Source organism: Cuculus canorus, chromosome 29 (assembly GCF_017976375.1).
Source record: "Cuculus canorus isolate bCucCan1 chromosome 29, bCucCan1.pri, whole genome shotgun sequence".
NCBI classification, from domain to species: domain Eukaryota; kingdom Metazoa; phylum Chordata; class Aves; order Cuculiformes; family Cuculidae; genus Cuculus; species Cuculus canorus.
In genome coordinates, this window is record NC_071429.1 from 2198550 (window position 1) to 2215515 (window position 16966).

At 58.0% G+C, this 16966-nt stretch overlaps 1 protein-coding gene across 3 annotated transcripts; it reads right to left on the reverse strand.

Moving 5' to 3' along the window:
• Positions 1-320: 320 nt before the first annotated feature.
• Positions 321-12480, reverse strand: ESPL1 (extra spindle pole bodies like 1, separase). Of its 3 annotated transcripts, XM_054051713.1 has the most exons (31): positions 12353-12480; positions 11968-12057; positions 10767-11873; positions 10456-10560; positions 10165-10285; positions 9819-9955; positions 9403-9596; positions 8639-8881; positions 8297-8441; positions 7972-8116; positions 7749-7888; positions 7445-7579; positions 7237-7356; positions 6907-7078; positions 6578-6706; positions 6317-6473; positions 5718-5827; positions 4613-5382; positions 4238-4523; positions 3954-4112; positions 2744-2957; positions 2452-2633; positions 2229-2344; positions 2032-2154; positions 1778-1936; positions 1530-1700; positions 1334-1438; positions 1120-1232; positions 956-1039; positions 708-872; positions 321-604 (listed from the first exon to the last, which is right to left on the reverse strand). In XM_054051713.1, the coding sequence occupies exons 1-31, from the start codon at positions 12413-12415 to the stop codon at positions 403-405; spliced, it is 6162 nt and encodes a 2053-aa protein (XP_053907688.1). In that variant the 5' UTR covers positions 12416-12480; the 3' UTR covers positions 321-402. The 3 variants fall into 3 exon arrangements, 2 of the variants coding, with proteins under 2 accessions (XP_053907688.1, XP_053907687.1); XR_008447423.1 differs by lacking the exon at positions 321-604 and having other exon boundaries at positions 733-872; positions 956-1229; XM_054051712.1 differs by lacking the exons at positions 321-604; positions 708-872; positions 956-1039 and having other exon boundaries at positions 1074-1229; positions 1334-1700.
• Between the last annotated feature and the right edge of the window lie 4486 nt (positions 12481-16966).

The window sequence follows — 16966 nt, forward strand, 5'->3', positions numbered from 1 at the left end:
CGCCCCTCCCGGGCAGAAGGACCCCGAGGAGCAGCCCCATAGGGGAAAGGCGAGCCCGGTGCAGGGTCCTAGTGCTCCCCGTCCCCAGCCTCCATCACTGCCATAGGGCCAGAGCCCCCCCGACTTCCAAGGACTTCCCCAAAACGCAGGGAATGAGGGGCAGGAGCAAAGGCGGGGGGGGGGGGAACTGGGGCACTTCCAGCAGCAGAGGAGGAGGGCAGGAGCCTTGGAGTCATCCAAGGGATTGAGGTTTGGGGACAGAAGACAAACAAAGAGCAGAAAGAACAGGGAGAAAAGGTGAAGTTTAAAGTCAACTTTATTAATCAAATTGGCCAATTAAAACCACTTTTCTTTCTACCCAAAGGGTAAGTCAGTCAGTTGCCAAGGGAGCGGACCCTGTTGTCACTCCAGCCAGACAGGTAGCCCATAGGCGACGGGGGCTGCCCCGATGAGGCTCTTGAACTTGGGGGCTTGGCGTGCCTGCGCGATGTAGTGCAAGAACGGGGCGCCTGAACCCCCGCGGAGCCAGCCCTGCAGCAGCGCCAAGGCGAAGCGGTCGATGTCTCTGTCTGTAACATCCCACAAATTCCCCAAAACCAGGGGGCTGGAAGGAAGGAGGGTGTTAACGCCCGCTCGTACCTCAAGAACACCCAGCCCTGAGCATACAAAAGCTCCCCCCAATACCAACAGACGCCCCCAGCACTCACCAGCCGGCCATGATGTAGTTGAGGACGGTGCCGCAGCCCTCTAAGCTGCCCCGGACAACAAGCGCGGCGCTGCTGCAGCCAAAGAGCAGGGTGACGGCACGGCCATTCAGTCTGGCGATGGTCTGTCCATCCAGAAAACGGGTGCCTGTCCCGTGCCCCTCATAGCTGCAAGAAGCGCACCCCACGGTGAGTCCCCAAGCCTTGCTTCCTGCTTGGGGTTGTCCCCAAGTCACCCTGGTGATGCTCACATGTAGAGATCATGCTCCTGGAGGGCTGCCTGCATCTGCTCTGGGCTTGGGATGGCTCCAGTCACCCCCTTCCAGCCAGGCTCACTGCAGGACAGTCGGTGAGAAGAGGTGGAGGACACAGGACCCCCATCGCCCCCCAAAACCCCTCTGAAATCTCCACCCACCTCTCAAACCAGCTCCGAAACAGCTTCTCTGTGTGCGGGAGGTTACGGTGGGGGTTGAGGATGTAGAAAGTGCTCCTGGGATTCACACCGCGGGTCAGCACAGATGGTCTCTGCTATCAGGGGGGGAAACAAGAGTGGGTACCAGCCCAGCGCAAGGTCTGGGCGTCCCCAAACCCCCCAGGGCTGAGGAACACTGAGTCCATCACGCTCTTACCTTCTGTGCCAGGGAATAGCTGAGCAGGAAGCGCAGGGAGGGGAGCCTGGTTACGGTCACAGCTTTCAAGAACTCCATGGACTCCCAGGGCAGCTTTTGCAGATGCTGGAAAGAGTGAGGGCCGAGGGGTGCAGGAGTGAGGGCTGAGGGGCGCAGGAGAGCCAGGAGAGAGGGAAAACAGGAGCTGGGCTCTCACCCTGTCCAGAACCAGGACCAGGGAGCCACCAGCCCACGCAGCACAGGCTTTCTTCTTCCCCACCGCCTTCTGCAGGAGGAGCTGAGCCTTGTGGGGCTGCGCTGGGCAGAGGCCAAAGGCCAGGGCTTGTACATCCTCGGGGGTGAGGAACGGAGCGACCTTCAGCAGCACCTGCAGCCACAGCAAGGAGGGGTGAGCGTAGGGAAAGCAGGGGCTCAGCTCCCTGCGATCCTGTCCCAGCTCAGCACCTGGAGCAGGCTGGAATGCGAGTCCCTCCAGCCGTACTGGCGGAGCTGTAGGGACAACTGGGCGGCTTCCTTGGCCAGACGAGGCTGCGTGAGGCCACTGGGGATCAAGGCACTCCGCCAGCAGCCCAGCACCTGTGTTTCCATGGTGTCAATGATGCTCTGCAAGAGATCCCACTGTCATTAGGGCAGCAGAACACCCCCAGCGCGCTCCAAAACATGCCCTGCATCAGGGCGCAGGGTTTTTTTTACCCCACCTTCATCCTGCAGTCTAGCTCAGAGCGGCGCAGCCACCACGCCTGATTGTCTGTGCAGTTGTTGACTTGTTTTTGCTCCTTCAGGATGGATTCAAACTCGCTCAGCAGTGAGTGCAGCGGGACCTGCAGGAGGAAAGGGAACTGTGATCCAAGCCCTGGAGAGGGCCAGGCTGCCTCTCTCTCATCCCTGCCCTCACCTTGGGGATGCGGATGGTGACGGGAGCCATGTCCTTCTCCAGCCGTGTCAGCAGCAGTGTCTCCCCCACGGAGCCAAGCTGGATGCTGGCGAGGGTCAGCATACACACAGTCACCCCTGAAAGGCACAACCAGGCCTTGAGGACAGCCCTGAGGGCACCACCCCACCCTGGGTGCCCTCCCAGGCCATCGCTGCCCACTCCCTCAGCTCCCATGCGCCTGTACCGCTGGGGATCTGCTGGAGCTGCCTCTGGAAGTCATCCTGCACCTCAGGGCCCAGCCCTGTGGAGCTGAACATGAACCCCTCAAGCTCGGCGAGGCGGGGACTGCACTGGATGGTACTCTGCTCCTGCAAGGAGAGCCCACGGAGCTGCTCGGCCACGGCTCTCACTGACTTCTGCTCTTTGCTGCGGAGGGAAAGGCTGTCAGCAAGGAATCACCTCCCCAGAAGCCCCTTTTGGAGAGGCCCCTGCTCCAGGATGATGTGGGGATGGAGAGAGGCAAGTGAGGGCCTCACTGGATCTTCCTGGGGATGATGCTGAGCATCTGATGACGAATGGTGATGGAGATGGACTCGGAGAGAAGATAGGCTGTGGCCAGAGGGTCGTGGTCGCCCATGGCCAGAGCCAGGAGCAGGCAGAGCTGTCTGTAAAGCGCACCGGGAGGGCAGTGGCTAATGCAGTTGAAAGCCTCTTTCAGGCGCTCCACGACCGTATCCAGCAAGGAGACATCTAGAAGGGACAAAGCAAAATTCCAGGGCAGGATCAGACGCTGAGCAGCACCAAGGAAGAGGGAGCAGGAGGAACAGATGTGGCAACCCCACTGTTGCCACTGGCTCCTGGTCCAAGCGCAGCATTCCATACGCTGGAGGCTCACCAAGCAGCCTAGTGCCCACCCAGCTGCTCCCCAACTCCCCCTCCAAAGGAAGGATGAGGAAAGAGGACAAAAACCCACTGCGGATTAGGATAAAGACAGGGAGGTCACTGGTGGAGCCATCCTCTGCCCACCCTCCAGCAAAATAGCCACCAGATAAACCCAGCATCAAGAGGATCCTGTATCCTTCCTCCACCAGCCCAGAGGCAGTAGCTCAAAGGAAAGGAGTGAATAGAGGCAAATCCATACCCAGAGAGATGGGACAACTCTCACATGAGCACAGACTGGGAGAGTTTGGGTTGTTCAGCCTGGAGAAGAGAAGGCTCCAGGGAGACCTTAGAGCAGCTTTCAGGACTGAAAGGGGCTCCAGGAAAGCTGGGAAGGGGCTCTGGATCAGGGAGTGCAGGGAGAGGACAAGGGGGAATGGTTTTGAGCTGAAAGAGAGGAGATTGAGGTGAGATCTGAGGGAGAAATGTTTTGCTGTGAGGGTGAGGAGGCCCTGGCCCAGGTTGCCCAGAGCAGTGGGGGCTGCCCCATCCCTGGAGGGGTTTCAGACCAGGCTGGATGGGGCTCGGAGCCCCTGATCCAGTGGGAGGTGTCCCTGCCCATGGCAGGAGTGGGACTGGATGCGCTTTTCCAACCCCAAACCCTTCTGTGATTCTAGGAAACACAGAAATTTACACTCCTTCCCCAGGTGCAGCCCCTCCTCTGCTGTTTCATACAGTGTTTTCTACCCATTTAAAATACATTTTTGCAAAAGGTGCCACTGACTTCGCTGCCCAGCTCAGCTGCAGTTTGCCTCCCCCCACAGCTCCCCGGCGCCGAACCCTCCCCGCAGCGGGCCAGGTGCTCACCGGCAGCCCCGGGCAGGGTGGACAGAGTCCCCTCCAGGCACACAGGGTTCCCACCATCCAGCCGCTGCATTGCCAAGACATCAGTGCAGTCCTCTTGCCTCAGGATCTCATGCTCCTCGTCTGCTCCCTTCTGTCCATGCCGGGGCAGCTGACTGCTTCCTGTAGAGAGGGAAAAAGGTGTCAAGCCCCCAAGACCGGTGGCAGCAGTGGGGACAGCAAGCCGCAGCCACTTTGGGGTTCATAAAAGCAAGAGTTCCTCTAATTCCTGGGGCAGCTCAGCTCACCTGGGTCTCCTCTCTCTTCCTCAAAGGCCATTGAAAGGTCCAAGTCCTCCTCCACTTTCTTGCCACGAGCCCTGCACGTCACCTGCTCCTTCTTCTCCTCTGCAGCGCCAGCTCGGCATGCGGCAAGCCGCTTTCTCCGGAGCTGGGTGCTGCTGCTCCGAGAGCTCACCTGAGACCCTGAGGAGTTGGAAGGTAGAGCTTTCCGGGTGGAACGCGTCTTGCGGGTAGGTCGTGGAATCGGTGTCACTTGGGGACCCTTCTCTTGGCTGTCATCGCTGAACGTCACCTAAAGCAGAGGGATTGGGTATCAGGCTTGGTGCTGGCTGCATGCGCCTTGGCAGGAGGACAGGCATTGTAGCGTGGGTTGCAGGGCACCTCACTGTCCAGGTCACCCGGAGCAAAGGCATCGGCACTTGGCACAGCTGGCGCCTTCGCTCTCTGCTGCTTCTTCGTTCCAGTCTTGGGAACAGCAGAGGCAACACGTGTCTTGGTTTTGCTCTTTTGAGGTCGAACATTATCCCCCTTGAGAGTCTGGAGCACAGATGATGCTTTGGGCTCTACTGGAGTCAGCGTGGGCAGCTGCCAGGTCCAAGAGTGGGCAAAGACGCCATCCACGGAGTCACCACACTTGGAGGCCAGGTGCCAAATGGTACGCGTGGCTTTGGCAAGCAGCAGACTGGCCCTGGAGACCTCCAGGCTGGGCAAGTTGGGTCTGCAGGATGCTAGGAAGGTCAACCCTGTCTCCAGCTCCTCTGCCATTTCCTCTGCCAGCAAAGGGTTGCCCAGGCTCTGCAGGGCTAATGTGGCATAGCCAGTGGCCACCAGTTCATCCAGCAGCTCCAGTGCAGGGACACGGGTGACAGAACTGCACTGCAGCTTGTCTCGCAGCACAGCATCAAAGCGTGTGGCCACGGCAGTACAGCGTAGCAACGTGTCTCGGATCAGACCCAGTCCTTCGGCTTTGCTGCCCTCTGCCAGTTCAGTCTGGGCATGAGAGATGAGCCAGCGCAGGCAGAGTGCCGAGAGGACCACGTCGGAGCAGAGGTGGCACAGGCAGGCTGCCGGGTGGGTGAGGAAGGCCAGTCTCTTCCTCTCTCTGTGCATGACCTTTGTCTGGCCTTTCTGCTCCTCGATGGCTTCATAGTCTGCGAGCAGAGGAGAGGGTTATTTCGCAGCCTTCCTTCAGCTCCTGCCACAGCCAGGCTGAGGAAGGACAAGGGAATCTGGACCCAATGCTTCTGCTTTCCCCAGCCATGCCTTTATCAGCTGGAGGAGTCGCTCGATAAAACAAAACATGGCTCAGGGTCACCTCTGCACCCTCCTGCCTGACGGGGATCGGCTACTCCAGCAGCACCTGCGCAAGGCAGATCTTTCATCCCGCCCCAAAAGTGGGCAGAGGAGGGGTCATCCCTGAGGCTTGGGGTTCACTTTAGTGCCCCCCACTTCCCTTCCTCCAAGTTCCTTCAGAGCAGGGACTCACTGGTGTCAGACTCCAGGAGGAAGAGAGCCTGCTGGAGGTTGTGGTGGCTCAGCTCTGGCTCACCCTCCTGCAGTTCCAGCTGGGCCTTCAACATCAGGAAAAAACAACACCTGGGGGAAGAAAAAAACAAGCCCTCAGAGCATCCTGCTGTGCCATCCCCAGGGACGGAGGGAGGCAGCAAGGAACACGCTCTCCTTGGACCTGGCAAGCTGAATTCCTGGGATAACACACACAAGAGCAGCTGCTCACTCCAGAGGAACCGGAGACATAGGCACCCCAAAGCCTCTCACATCAGGGGCCCCAGACACCCCACAGCCTCCCGTGCCAGGGCTAGTTCCACAAAAGACACAGACATCTCAAAGCCTCCCCACTAAGGGACAGAAACACCCCAAACCCTCCCCCCACCCCATCAAGGGACACTGTACCCTCATCCAGTGGGAGGTTGTCCCTGCCCATGGCAGAGGGTTGGATCTGGATGAGCTTTAAGGTCCCTTCCATCCTAACCCATTCCAGGATTCTATGATTTTATAGACACAGACATCAACGTCCCCAGTGGCCACAGGGCAGCTCAGGTTGTCCCACCACCACAGTCAACTCACCACCGTGTGGTTTGCAGTCTCATGGCCAGATGGATGGCCTCAAAGCAGAAGAGCTTGGCTCTACTCACCAGCTCCAAGCTGCTGAGCAGGGCCACGTAGTGCTTCAAGCAGGCCAGCAAGTCTGCCAGCACTTCCCACTTCAGCAGCAGGTTTTCCCCTGCGAGGGAGGACACAAAGGTGACCTGGAGAGGCAGGGCCAGGAGCCTGACTCTTTCCAGAGGAATAAGGTTGGGTTTCAGTCCCCACCACCAACCAGCTCACCGTAATCCAAGAACTGGACATCAGCTGGCTTTGTCTGACAGCCCAGCACGTTGCTGCCCATCACCACCAAGATGATACTACGGAAGAGCTTGTGGGCTTCAGTAAGAGCTGTCTCGGTCATCTTCCACCCTGCATCAGGGCCAGTCATGGGTACTGGCTCCAAACAAGACCCTCCCCAGCTCCAGCACAGCATGACTCTTCCATACTCCCTCTCTCCTCACCCAAAATGGGTTGGTTTGGAGAAAGTAGGAGGTCGAATCAGAGCACGGAGCTTCACCCACATCCCCCAGTCAGGCTGGTGCTCACCAGGAGGGTTTGAAGCAACTCACCTTGCCCAAAGATCTGCTGCCGGAGCTCTGGTGAGAGGCTGGCAGGGGGGAGGCTCAGGTAGAAGGCCACCAGTTGAAGGATGGAGGCTCGTAGCAGGTACCAGTCCTTTGTGTTCTTTCGCAGAGCTGGGTTTTGGAGCACCCCCAGCAAAAGGGTGACACCCTCCTCAATCTGCAGAGGGAGAAAAAGTCACCATTTGCGGACCAGGGTGTCTTCACATCCAAGGTTCTCAGCAAGAGGGATTGAGACAGCCAGACAGTGCTGCTGTGGTCTCCTCTTGTCCTCTGACACTACTTCTAGGACAGAAAAAGGGTTTTTTGGAAGCTTACCTGGTAGTTGACACAGCAGAGCTGGCTGCGGAGCAGGAGGCAGGTTTGCTGCACCAGCGGGTAGGAATCATTGCTGCTGTCTGCTTCCTGCAGGCAGGATTCTGTCTCCTCCAGGAAAAGCTGGAAACCAGAGTGCCAACGAGAGGGCTGCAGCCTCGGAGATCGGCTGAGCTCACCCCGCAGACCCTTCCCTCCCTGCCAGACTCACCTTGGCATAGCTGGGGCATTCCAGCTGGAAGAGCAGCTTGGTGATGTGGCACAGGGCACGGGCCATGCCCAGGCTGTCTCCGAGCCTGCTGCACAGGGCTCTGACCAGGTGATAGCTCTCCAAAGCTTGGAAGGGCTGGGGGCAGGACAACCCAACTGGTGACAACTCAGAGACCACCTTAGAGCAGCTCTGGGGGCCTGGGAAAGCTGCCATCCCACCAGCCACCTCCCCACACCACCCTGGAGGGGCTCTGTGGGCCTGGGGAAGCTGCTGTCCCCACCAGCCACCTCCCCAGCAGTGCTACCTTGAACATCAGCTTGTAGATAGTTGCCAGGAGCTGCAGGGAAGCCACAGTCTGTTCAGGGCTGCGCACAGCTGGGACACCTGGTTTCTCAAGGAGCTGCTTCCACAAGGCAAAGGCGTCATCCAGGCTTTTGGACAGATCTGAGGGCACACCACAGGTCTGAGACACCTTGACCTGCAACCAGGTGCTCCTGGAGAGCACAAACCCACCAGGATCTTCTCACCAGTCTCTGTCACCAGGTTGAAACAGATGCTATCACACGTAAACCTATCCTCCAGCTGCCGGCTTTCATAGTTGAGATCGTTGGTCTCAAAGTCATCCGGGTTCTTCAGCCCCATAGCTTTGACTCTCTGGTCCCTCTCTATGCTCTGCAGAAGGGGAGAAGATGCACATTAAGGGACACCACAGTATTTCCAGTGGGGCTCTGGGTGGCTTTTGGTGGCCTCAGTGCAGAGCTCAGTGTTGCCAGCAAGGCTGAGGAGGGCACCCTGTACATGCATGAAGCCCCCTCGTGTTTCCAGACCAGAACCCACAACCCCCTCACTCACCTTCTCCAGCTTGGACTCGAGAGTACATATGTAGAGCCAGAGCAGAGCCTGTGCCTGGTCATCAAGGAGCTGGTCCTGGTTCTGAGTGTTCCTGGGCACCAACTCCAGCAGGTATAAAGCTTCATGGATCGAGTCCAGACAGGAGCTTCCAGAAAGAGGGATTAGAAACAGCTTTGTACCCCCAAAACTTCTGGACCATTTTAAGGAGAGCGACAAATACAGAGCAAAGAGCCAAAGCAATAACACTGTAGATCCTTGAAGCTCCCCAGGGAGCCTCAAATGCTCCTTAAGGACTCCAAAGAACAGAGGGATATGATCCCAGTGCGCCCAGTGTCCACTCACCACTCTGTGAACTCAGGGTAGCTGTGGTAGCACAAAACCTGGGCCAGTTCCACCAGGCAGAAAGCTCGCTCGTGCAGGCGGCCGCTCTCCTCCGAGCAGATCTCCAGCAGGTCGCAGAGGGTGTTATAGCGTTCCTTCCCTGTGTCAGCTCGGATGGCCTTATAGGCCTTCAACTCCGCAAAGAGGACAGTTACCAAGGTATCCGGGTCCAGGTTGTGCCCTTTCAAGCCTTCCTTGAGGGTCCTGTGGGAAACGGGAGTGGTAAGGGCTCTGTGCAGAGCACAGTGGAACCTTGACATACCGGGAGAACTGGGGTGGCTCAGCCTGGAGGAAAGGAGGCTCCAGGGAGACCTTAGAGCAGCTTCCAGGACTGAAAGGGGCTCCAGGAAAGCTGGGGAGGGGCTCTTGATGAGGGGACAAAGGGGAACGGTTTCGAGCTGAAAGAGGGCAAATTGAGACGAGATCTTAGGCAGAAATGTTCTCCTGTGAGGGTGGGGAGGCCCTGGCCCAGGGTGCCCAGAGCAGTGGGGGCTGCCCCATCCCTGGAGGGGTTCCAGGCCAGGTTGGATGGGGCTTGGAGCCCTTGATCCAGTGGGAAGTGTCCCTGCCCATGGCAGGGGTGGGACTGGATGGGCTTTGACGTCCCTTCCAATCCAAACCATGACTATGTTTTGCAATGAGAAACATCCTGATTTTACCAGCTTGGGAGCTGCAGCTCTCAAGGCATCCATCCCCCACGCACCAGGCAGCCTTCCAGGTCTTACCGTAACCCTAACTCCTCATTCCCCTGTTTCGCAGCATCTGTTTTGACTCTGGCCCAGAGAGAGACAGGCTCTGCCAGCAGCTCCTTGATGCGGCCCTGCAGGGCGCTCAGCCACCACACTACGCACTCCAGGGCCCTCTCCAGCTGTCCCAGTTTGCGGTAGCTTTCTACCAGCAGCCTAAAGCATTTATGGAGCTGCAAGGAGAGCAAAGGGAACTGGCTTTGGTGTCTTGAAGGAGCAAGCTTCCTGCCTACCACGGCCCGTATCACAGTCCCCTTTCCCATCTGGGCAAAGGGAAGAGCTCAGAGCAGGGAACTGAGGTTGTTCCTGCTGTAAGTCTGCTCCCATCCTCTCCTTAATCCAGCATCGGAACCAAAAGTTCAGCCCTGGTTCTGAAGCATCAGAGAAACGCTCACCTTGTCTGGGGGTATCTCTGGACATGCGTAGGCATCTTCTGCCGTCAGCCTCTTGCAGAGAAGCTCACAGAGCGAGCTGGCCTCCTTGTGAAGGTTCTGGTTGTAGAAGATGTAGGCCAGCTTGAAGGCACAGGACACTGCCACAAGCAAAACCCAAACATTAAAGATGTGATGGAGAGAGAACAAGCCCTCTTTTCCAGTCGGAGACTGTCACCCTCTGCCACTGCCCCCAGGCACACGCACAGGGCAGAGAACCCCCTCATTGCTCGCTGAGGACAAAGAGGGAGCTCTGTGACCACATCAGATCCCAGCCAGGGCTGAGGACCTGGGTTCTGGTCCCACTGACCAGTGACATTGAGGTATCGGGTTCGCTCGCTCCCAGTAAGCCCCTCCAGTGCATCCAGCATCCAGGTCATGCTCTTCCCACATTCCGCCACCAGCTGTTCCAGAGCCAGCCAGCCTGTCAGCTGTCGTGGGGAGGAGAGGATGAACAGCAAGAGGCAACTGGGGACCCACAGCCCTCCCGGAACCCACCTAGGGCAGCTTGAGCAGCCCCTTCCAACCTCTCAAAGTGCCATCTCCAAAGGGAGAAGCCGCCCGGCATGGTGAAGGTTTCACCCTCCCCTGGTGCCAGTACCTGGGAAGACTGCAAGGCATCATACACCATGCTGGTAAAGAGCTGGAGGTTGGAGTAGAGTAGCTGCTTCACCAGGAGCTTCTGTTTGGCACCATAAGAAGGAATCTGCAGAGAGAAGGGAAAAACCAACATTTATGGGGCCCAGCGGCACCAGGTGCTTCTACTTGGGACAAGGACACTGGAGAGGGATGCTTTGCTGATGGATTAAAGGGATCATTGAGCCTAGAGTGTGGTTACACACTCTCCAGCTGCTCACAGAGGCTCCAATCACTCACACTACATGGTCACCATGCTCCCAGCGTCATCCTCACCCGCTCCAGCACCCGATGGAGGACACGGCAGTGCCCATTGGTGAAGGCACAGAGCCCAAGCACGTCTTCCTGCCTGAAGAGCTGTGGTCTGCTCGTCTTCATGGACTCGCTGAGCAAGGAGATGACAAACTGGCAGCTCTCAGCCAGCAGCATGAGGAACCTCTCCGAGGCCTCCACTGCCGTGCCGAGAACCACTGCAGCCGGTAAGAACAGCTCCATGGAGCCAGTGCCCTTGGCCAGCTCCCAGCTCAGCTGCACCCCAGCATCCAGGAGGGACAGGGGGGCACCAAAAGATGTTACAGAGTTGTCAGCGGCCCCAACAAAGTCCCTCAAGTCTTTTATCGCCTGCTGAGCGTCCTGGTACTCGCCACTCTTGCAGAGATGCCGGCACTGCTCACGGGTGAGCTCAAAGAAGCAGAGGCATTGCTGGAGGGTGGGCGGCGTTGATGCTTCCTCTCGCAGAGTCGCGAGCAAGAGGTTCCCAAGCTTTCGGCTGAGCAAAGACGAAGATTGCACCTGCTTGGCTTCATAGAAAGCAGCAGCAGCTGCTGCCTGCTGTGCCGTTTCCGAGGTGAAGAAGGGGGGCTGCAGCAGCGGCAAGGCTGGCCTGTCATCCTCCAGCAGCAGGAGGAAGCACAGGGCTCGCAGACGGACTGAGAAGATGGCTCTACCCTCCTGCAGCCTGTTGGGCTCCACCAGGCTCTCTGACGCTCTCCAGAGAGCGTTAAAGCTGCTGTAGGCGATGGATGTGAAGCTTGTGTCCCTGGAGGGCGCCTGGCCAGAGCGGTAGCTCAGCAGGCGGGCACGGAGGAGATCAGCCACCATCCAGCAGGCACTGTACTTGTGTTGGTGAGCCGCATTTCGCAGTAGGTGGTAGAGGATCTTCTCCAAGTAGAGAGGAGGAGGCTGTCTCACCACTGTCAGGTAGCCGTGGCAAGCCTCCCTAGCCATGGCCACCAGGGTGGTGGCATGTGCTGGGGAGACACCGGGCTGGCCCATCCGCTTGACACAAATGCGAAGGACACGGTCACACATTTTGCCTTGCTGCACCAGCAACTCTTTGCTGGTGGTGGTGGAATCATCTCCCGGAGAGCGGGAGAGGCATTCCTGGGGAGAGGAGGGTGTTAGATGCCAGCACCTGGCCTGGAGGCTCCCGTTGCCTCCCCAGTCCCGGTGGCAGAGCCTCCCAGTCCCGGCTTACTTTTAACTGGGCAAACAGCTCAGTCGTGTCCTTGTGGTCATCCATGTGGCCAGTGGGATCACATGACGTTACGCTAGCAGCACAGGTGGGCTGGGGTGAAGGGAAAGGGCTGAGACTCCAGGGCTCCAAAGCCCTCCAGGGCTTGGAAACCCCCAGCCCCATTCCACAACTCCACTCCTTGCCCCATAGGACAGTAGCTTCCCTCTAGCCCCACAGGGCACTCAGACCCTCGGGGCACATAGTCCCCCCAGGCTGCCCCCCCCCCCCCCAGCCCCACAGGGCGCCAGGCTGCCCCCTTCCCCCCAGCCCCTCATGGCACTCAGCCCCTCATGGCATTCAGCCCCTCATGGCACCCAGGGGCCCCCAGGCCGCCTCCACCGCTTACTCCGGCTCGGCTCGCGCTCTTCTTCAGTCCCGCCGCTTCCCCAGCTGCCTCCGCTGCCTTCATGACCCTCCTATGCCGCCGCCGCCGCTTGTGGAAGCGGAGGCCGCCGCGCGCCGCGTTCAAATACCCGCCGCGACCAATCAGCGCGCGGCACCGCCCGCCGCCCGCCTCCCTTCCGCCGGGCGCCCCTGCAATACCGCCCGGGTGGAAACAAACACCACAGCGCGATACCGCCCGGGTGGAAACAAACACCACAGCACGATACCGCCCGGGTGTTTTGGGTGATTCCGAGCCGCCTCGAAAAAGATCCATCCAGATGCTTATCCGAGGACTGTGCTTGTATAGATGGGCCAGGGTTGTGTGTGTTTGAGAACTGCTTGTACCTCTGTAATAATAAATGAGATAATTATGGATAGTGAGGATCACTCTAATTTCTAATTTCTAATTTCTAATTTCTAATTTCTAATTTCTAATTTCTAATTTCTAATTTCTGTATTTGTTAGCTTGTTAAGATTGTTGGGTGTGACTTTTCTTATGTAGCACCAGTGGTATCCCATCAGCTGATAAAATCCAACCATACAATATTTCACAAATTATCACCTGTACCTATGGAATGAGTCTCACATTGGTAAAATAATTAATGAAACAGTTAATGAAACATCAGGACTTGATTATAATTCTGGACGAGGTCGAGGAAAGTGGGAAAAAACCCTGACAAGAGTCCACCATGACACAGAGGAAAGAAAGGGGGTCCTAAAAAGGGGAAAAGAAAATGCGAACCATCATTGGAGGGACGTGTTGTTCGGATGGTCCCCTGCTGCGACTGGCATTCTAAATAAGTTGTGTCACCCCATTATTGCCCTTCTGAAGCTACTTTTAGTTAGCTTTGTTTTCTCTGCTATGTTATTTATTTGGAATTGGGGAATGCTACAACAACTAACAATTTTGACTTCTATGTCTAGTGCCCACGAGACTACATTAAAAAGGTAATTTTCCAACAAAATTTCATCCAATTCCCCTTCGAGAGATAAATTACACAGTTGGCAAATGAATTTGTCCATGTTAAAAAGACAGAGGGGAAATGATGAGCGAAAGCAGATAAGAGGGGCCGGGAGTGTTCGTTAGAGCTTGGCGTTGTTCGCCTTGAAGACCTTGGAGGCTGATAATGAAGGAGCCAATTAGCAGAAGTTTATTGATAAGTGGGCATTGGAATGCAGAAAGCTGGAAAACAACCGGAAGAGACTGTGCTTGTACACACTTCAAGGAAAAAAACCTTTTTTCATCCTGAGGGAGATTTCTTACTTCATCTGTTTATGTCATGGGGACATGGGGAGACACGGGGATACGGGGACATGGGGGACATGGAGGGCGTGGGGAGACACGGGGATACGGGGACATGGGGGGCGTGGGGAGACACAGGGATACAGGGACATGGGGGACATGGAGGGCGTGGGGAGACACGGGGATACGGGGACATGGGGGACATGGAGGGTGTGGGGAGACACGGGGATACGGGGACATGGGGGACATGGAGGGCGTGGGGAGACACGGGGATACGGGGACATGGGGGACATGGAGGGTGTGGGGAGACACGGGGATACGGGGACATGGGAGACATGGAGGGTGTGGGGAGACACGGGGATACGGGGACATGGGGGACATGGAGGGCGTGGGGAGACACGGGGATACGGGGATGTGGGGGACATGGAGGGCATGGGGAGACATGGGGATACGGGGACATGGGGGACATGGGGGACACGGAGAGAAGTGCGGACATGGGGGGTGTGGGGACATGGGACTTTGATGAATTACAGTTTTCCCCTTGACATCATCTCCTTCTACCACGATAACCCCATATTTCAACAATCTCTGCGGTGACAGCCCCCCTTTTTGCTTCCAACAGCGCAGACACAGCACAGGACACTAAAATGGTGGTTTTTTCTGACCCAACGTGAGTTTCTGGGCCTCCTGGGGTTTGATCACAAGTGCAGCGTTGGGCCAATCTTTAGCAGATGTCATCCAGTTGTTTTGCGACGTGCACGACCGCTCTCCGATAAGGCCCCAAAGTCTGGGCTGGGCTCATCCTTGTTTCTCATGGGAGAGAAGTCACGAGGGCTTAGTGCCATCGGCCAAATCCCAAGCAGGTGCCCTCGGTAGATTTTTTGGTTTAGTTTGTGGAAGGCCTTGTCCGTTTAGCTTTCAAAAGCTCTCAGAGAGATCTTCCCAAGAGTCTGTAATTGTAGATCCATAAACGACACCAACCTGTCATTCCTGGAAAGGTCCTGATTTCTTCTGCCGTTCGTGGCAGTGGGTTCTGACAGACGGTTTCTGTTCATTCGGTTCTCGTTTTCTCGTTGTTCCCTCCACAGCCCATATCCCGAGTTTGTCACTCGTTCCTGCACCATTTGGGCTTTCTGCTGAGAGACTCGATAGCCATTTAATCCAAGAAAATTCAACAAACTCACAGTCCACTGAACTCAGGTCTTTTTGCGGTTGCTATTAACAAATTATCCATATATCGTAGGAGGAATTGGTCTTTAGAGGGACAATCCCGTGCTTCCATCTCTCACGCTAATTGATTAGCAGGATTGATTTCCACAAACAATTGATTGCCAGAAATTGTTGGGCTGTTTTTAAAGCCTTGAGGTAACACCATCCACGTCAGCTGGGTTCTCCTCCCAGAGGTAGGACCCTCTCCTTCAAACGCTTTTGACTTTTTTTTGGCTGGTAGAAGGCAGAAAATTCCATCTTTTAATTTTAACACTGTAAACCATATCTGGTTATTCTGAATTTAGTCCCCTGCAAGAGGCAAATCTTTGATACTCTTTATTTTTCTCAGCCCGTGTGTAAATGCCCCCCCATTTGCATCCCCCCCCGTGTGCAAATGCCCCCGCCCCATCAAAACACACCCTCCCATACAATTGCCCCCATGCAATTGCCCCCACCCTTGCTCAAATGCCCCCTCTTGAGCAAATCCCCCAGCTCTGGTGCAAATCCCCCCCCCAATTGCCCCAGGCCCTTGTGCAAATGCCCCCCCTGGTGCAAATACCGCATTGCAATTGCCCCAACCTTTTGCAAGTGCCATAGCCCCCTGTGCAAATCCCCCCCCGTGCAATTGCGCTCCCACCCCATGCAAACACACCCCCCCCGCCAGTGCAGAATGCAGGAGCTGAGGGTTTGGGGGGAGGGAGGGTTGTCAGCCCTGCCTCTGCCTCAGTTTCCCCATGGGGTGGAGGGAGCAAACGACACCCCCATACTCACCGCAGCCGTTGGGTGCCTGTCCTGGGGGGATCCTGGGTGGGGTGTGTGTGCAGGGTCCCCCCCTCATTTGATGCTGAGGCGAGGGCGGCATGGGCGGGGGGCACAGCAAGGCAGAGTAAGGGAGCAGCAGGGTTGGGGGGGGCAGCGGGGAGGGTGAGAGGGTGGGGGGGGACAGGGGAGGCACCTGGGTGGGGGGCAGCAGGGGGGGTGGCAGTGAGGGGAGCAGCAGGGGAGGGGACAGCAGGGAGGTGGGGGGCACTGGGGGGGACAGCAGGGAAGGGAACAGCACGGGGGGTGAGAGTGGGGGGGGCAGCAGGGCGGGAGTGAGCAGTGAGGGGGGCAGCAGGGTGGGGGGTGACCCTGAGGGGGGCAGCAGAGTGGGGGGCAGCAGGGGGGGTGACACTGGGGGGGGGCAGCAGGGGAGGGGACAGCAGGGGGGGGTGACCCTGGGGGGGGCAGCAGGGGAGGGGACAGCAAGGGGGGTGACACTGGGGGGGGCAGCAGGTCGGCGCGTGCCAGGGGGGGTGACCCGGGGGGGGGCAGGCAAGGGGACAGCAGAGGTGGGGGGAGCCCGGGGGGGGGCAGCAGCAGGCAGGGCCGGCCATGGGGCCCCCCCCGTGGCAGCGGGGTCCCGGCCAGCCCAGCCCCATAGCGGCCCCCCCCCACCCCCCCCCCGGGGGATTTACAGCCAAAGCCGCTGCGGGGGGGGCGCGGGGGGGGCACGTGGCAGCGCCCATGGGTGCGGGGGTGGCAGTGCCCGGTGACCCCCCCCGGGGACAGGACCCGCCGGGGACCCCGGGGGGGGGGAGAATGAATGGGGGGGAATGGAGAGACACGGGGATACAGGGACATTGGGGACAAGTGGGGACACGGGGGGCGTGGGGGGCATGGGGACACAGGGGACATGGGGGACATGGAGAACACAGGGAGACATTGGGGACAAGAGGGGACATGGGGGGGGCATGGGGACACAGGGGTGTGGGGGGGAATGGGGGGCCATGAGGGTCATGGAGGGCATGGAGACATGGGGTCATGGTGGCATGGGGGACGTGAGGGGACACGGAAGGATAGGGGACACGGGGACATGGGGGGACATGGAGAACACAGGGAGACATTGGGGACAAGTGGGGACATGGGGGCGTGGAGGGACATGGGGAGACATGAAGGGCGTGGGGACATGGAGGGTGTGTGGGGACATTGGGGATGTGAGAAACACTCCTTCCCTGGTAAAGTATTGAAAAGGACAAAGTCTTTGAAGCAAAGGCCCCACACAGGCCCCTTTCTGCCCCACACATCCCCAGGGGGGTCCCCCAGCCCCACACAGACCCCTTTCTGCCCCACACATCCCCAGGG